This window comes from Lipotes vexillifer, unplaced genomic scaffold (assembly GCF_000442215.2).
Source record: "Lipotes vexillifer unplaced genomic scaffold, Lipotes_vexillifer_v1.1 scaffold774, whole genome shotgun sequence".
Taxonomy (NCBI): Eukaryota; Metazoa; Chordata; class Mammalia; order Artiodactyla; family Lipotidae; genus Lipotes; species Lipotes vexillifer.
This window is the reverse complement of record NW_006788102.1, coordinates 375,538-378,839: the sequence shown is the minus strand read 5'-3', so window position 1 is coordinate 378,839 and position 3,302 is coordinate 375,538. Positions and strand designations below refer to the sequence as shown.

The 3,302-nt window shown below is 66.1% G+C and overlaps 1 protein-coding gene across 3 annotated transcripts in view; it reads right to left on the bottom strand.

Annotated features, from left to right (window-relative positions):
* IQSEC1 (IQ motif and Sec7 domain ArfGEF 1) overlaps nt 1-3,302 on the bottom strand; it is a 66,922-nt gene that overhangs the window by 19,044 nt on the left and 44,576 nt on the right. For all 3 annotated transcript variants that reach the window (XM_007461244.1, XM_007461243.1, XM_007461245.1), the window contains 2 exons: nt 1,726-1,848; nt 123-289 (listed from right to left, as the gene is read on the bottom strand). In XM_007461244.1, the coding sequence (XP_007461306.1) occupies nt 123-289; nt 1,726-1,848 (290 nt within the window). The remainder of the gene's footprint in view (nt 1-122; nt 290-1,725; nt 1,849-3,302) is intronic.

Here is a 3,302-nt window from a genome sequence, read left to right as displayed (position 1 = left end):
CGGGGCTCCCTGCGGGGAGGACCCCCCCCCCCCCCACGTGAGGCCGTGCTGCGCGCACCTCTGTCAGGTGCGTGCCGGTGAGGAGGGGGCGGGCGTCCCGCCGTGGCCAGGGCAGCGCTCACCTCGGAGGTTCTTGACGAAGTCCTCCAGCTTCATCTTGCGCTCGGGCTTGACGTTGGGGCTGTACATGTCGGTGTTGAGCAGAATGATGGCAAAGGCCAGGATGAAGATGGTGTCTGGGTTCCGGAACTGCCGCACCACCCCGGGGTTGCAGATGCAGTACCGCTGGCTGGGGGAGGACGGGGTGGTGCTTCAGCCGGGGCAGGAGGCCACTCCGCCCCTCACCCACGAGCGGCCCTAAACAGCTGAGGCTGGTCACTGACCTCAGAGCCTCCGTCTCTGGTACACGGGGGATGTCGCCTGTCTGGCAGAGCTGGCCCTGACCGTCCACTCACCAGCCCCGCACCATGTGAGTTAAGTCCCACCCGCCCGTAGTTCGGCCGGCATGTGGCTGCTCGGGGCTGAGGACCACGTCCCTCGGCCCCCGCGCAGCCACGTGCTAAGTTCCGGCCAATGCGATGTGGGCACCTTCGAGGCTGTGCCTTAAAGGCAGGGGGTGCCCTGCGTGCTCTCTGCCTGCCTGGAACGTGAATGCAATGGGTGTTGAATCTGCTCCCGGGGACCTCAGATGACAGGAGCCCAGGCCTCCTCCACGCCAGCTCAGAGGGCGGCCCACTTCCGGGGCGTTTCAGCCACGGCAGCTGTGGCGGACGTCTTTGTTGCGGCAGCCGAACTAACAGCCTCGCTACAAACTGCCTCACAGAGTCATCTGCTCACGTCCTCACTGCCTTGAATACGCCCCACACCCCACCCCACAGTTCCCTCCGCTGGCGACCTTGTGCAGGGGCAGGCGGGTGGGGCAGGGATGGGGAAGAGGAACTGGGTGGGGCACCATGATCGAGGCCCACAACCCGCAGGCAGCAGCCATGGGCGCTTAGACGAGGTGGGCTTCAATTTCGTCTTCCCTGTTAAGTGCCGCTCCCTCCAGGAAGCCCTCCTGAATGGAAGTGTCTGAATGCTTCCCTCCCAGGGCCCGGGGCTCCTCCTCCTGCGACCTCGCCCCTCTGTGAACACACCACCCCTGCTGAGCCCAGAGGGCTGGGTCTCCCACACCCAGCGCGGGGCACGGACGCCCTATGCGGCCAGTGTGCACACCATCCCAGCATGGAAGATGGCGCAAGGACAGCCTGCCTTGACTGCAGGCTCTCTGGGGGGCCAGGCGCTGGGCGGAGTGCACCCACACGGCCCGAGTGGTTTAATCCTTCCACCCCCTCCAGGGTAGGTGCGTTCAACAACCCCTCTCTACTGGCAAGGACGTGAGGCACAGAGAGGTTAAGTAACCAAAGCAAGGTCACACAGTGGTGCGGGTGTCAGAACCACGCCCTCTGCGTCACTGAGGGAGCATCTGCCCCTGTGAATGAGCAGACGAGTGACGACACAGATGGACTCGAGAACCAGTGGGGATGAGAGGACCACGAAGGCGTTCGAGGCCTTGGCTCCAGCACTGAGCCGCACAGCACGTGGCAGAGGAAGGGCCGCCTCCCCCCGCACCCCCGTCCCCTGATAGCTCATGGCCACCTGACCCTGAAAGGGGGGTCTGCCCTTGAGCCTCGGTGGTCTTCGAGCAGGGACGCTTTTTCTACCTGACACCTGCCCCGCCCCCACCTGAAGGCCTCGATCAGCCGCTCCACCTTCTGGGCCTCCCCCTGGACCCGGATGTGCGCCTGGAACTTCCGGAGGGCCTCGTCCAGCTCCATGGTGGAGAAGTCCATCTCGTCCACCACGCAGCTGAAACGAGAGAAGGCCCCGTCAGCGTCCCCTGCCCACCTTTCCCGCCGGGCGCAGCGGCGAGCACGGCCCGCAGAGGGTGGAGGGAGTACAAGGGGTCAGCGCAGGGAGGCCCGAGACGGAGGGCGGCCGGAGTGGGCTCCCTCCTCCACAGGAGGAGCTGGAGGTCTGGGCACCCACTGGCCCTGCAGCCACCGCGCCCTGGGCCTGCCCCTCACATCAGTGCTTTCCCGGGCATTTCTGCGGGGCCTCTGGAGGGGCTGTGCTGCCCTCAGCTGCCGATCCCACAAGGAGGGCAGAGCTGGGGAGGCCGCAGGTCACAGGCACCTCTTATCACAGCCCCGCCCCCCCGCCTCTGACTCTGACCCCGAACGGTAGATGGGTCTGCAACAGGGCCCCTCGCCTGACCACCCCCGGTGGGGCTGCAGAGACCCCGGCCGTGGGCCCCCCTCCCCTGGGGCGACGCTCTGAGCACTCAAGGCTGTTGGGGCAGGGGGAGGGCAGGGGCTCCGCAGGACAATTTGCTGACCAGCATCCGAGTAGGATTCCTGGGGTGGGGGGGGTCTCGCTGCTTCCTGAGGCCGCTGCTATTTTCTGATCCGAGGAGAACAATGTGCGGATTTCCTACGTACCACAAGCAGCTCGGAGCGGGTGTGGGGGGAGAGCAGGGGTGGCTGCAGGGGAGGGGGCCAGACCACGTGGTCTTGGGCCCCATTCACGGGGCAGCTAGCGTGCTCTCGTGGGACGGTTCCTCCTGGATTTTGAAGGGGGAGGGGGCACCAGCCACACTATCAGGGCGGGGCCAGAACAGAAAGGCTGGGCTGGGAAAGAGCAGCCCAGTGGGGACAGACGCCACAGCCGGCCACAGCCGGCCACAGGCCAGGCACCGCCAGCGGCTCGCTGCCTCTCCAGTGTGTGTGTCTGCGTGACTGAGTGAACACTAGTGTACATATATGTGTGCGCATGTGGGTATGTCTGTATGGGCGGGGCACCCAGGCCAGACCCCCCGCCCCTCCCTGAGCCTGGGTCTGCTCACCTGTGAAACAGAGAGGCCGCAGCCCACGCCCCCCTCCTCCCAGGGTCGCCCGGAGGCGGCAGGTGTACGTGGCCAGGCTACCCTGCCGTTTTTGCTGAAGGTCAGTCTTTACCCTGCTCTGATCCCGTTCCTGGCCCACCGGCTGGGTCACCCATCCTGCGTGCAGTGTCTGGGTCGGCAGTGTGCCCACGGCAGGCCTGGAGCTGCACCCCCAGGTCCCGACAAAGGGGAGCAGGGCACCTGTTCCGAGCCGGCCTCCTGCTGGCCCTGGCTCCTTGTCTGCGGAAGGGGTTATGGACCCCTGACACCCCCGCGGACGAGGTGAGGACACGGCCTGCACGTTAACACCAGCCCAGTGACCACAGGACCCAGGTGTGGTGGCTTTCTACTCAGGACAGTCTGGAGGAGGACGGGGGCG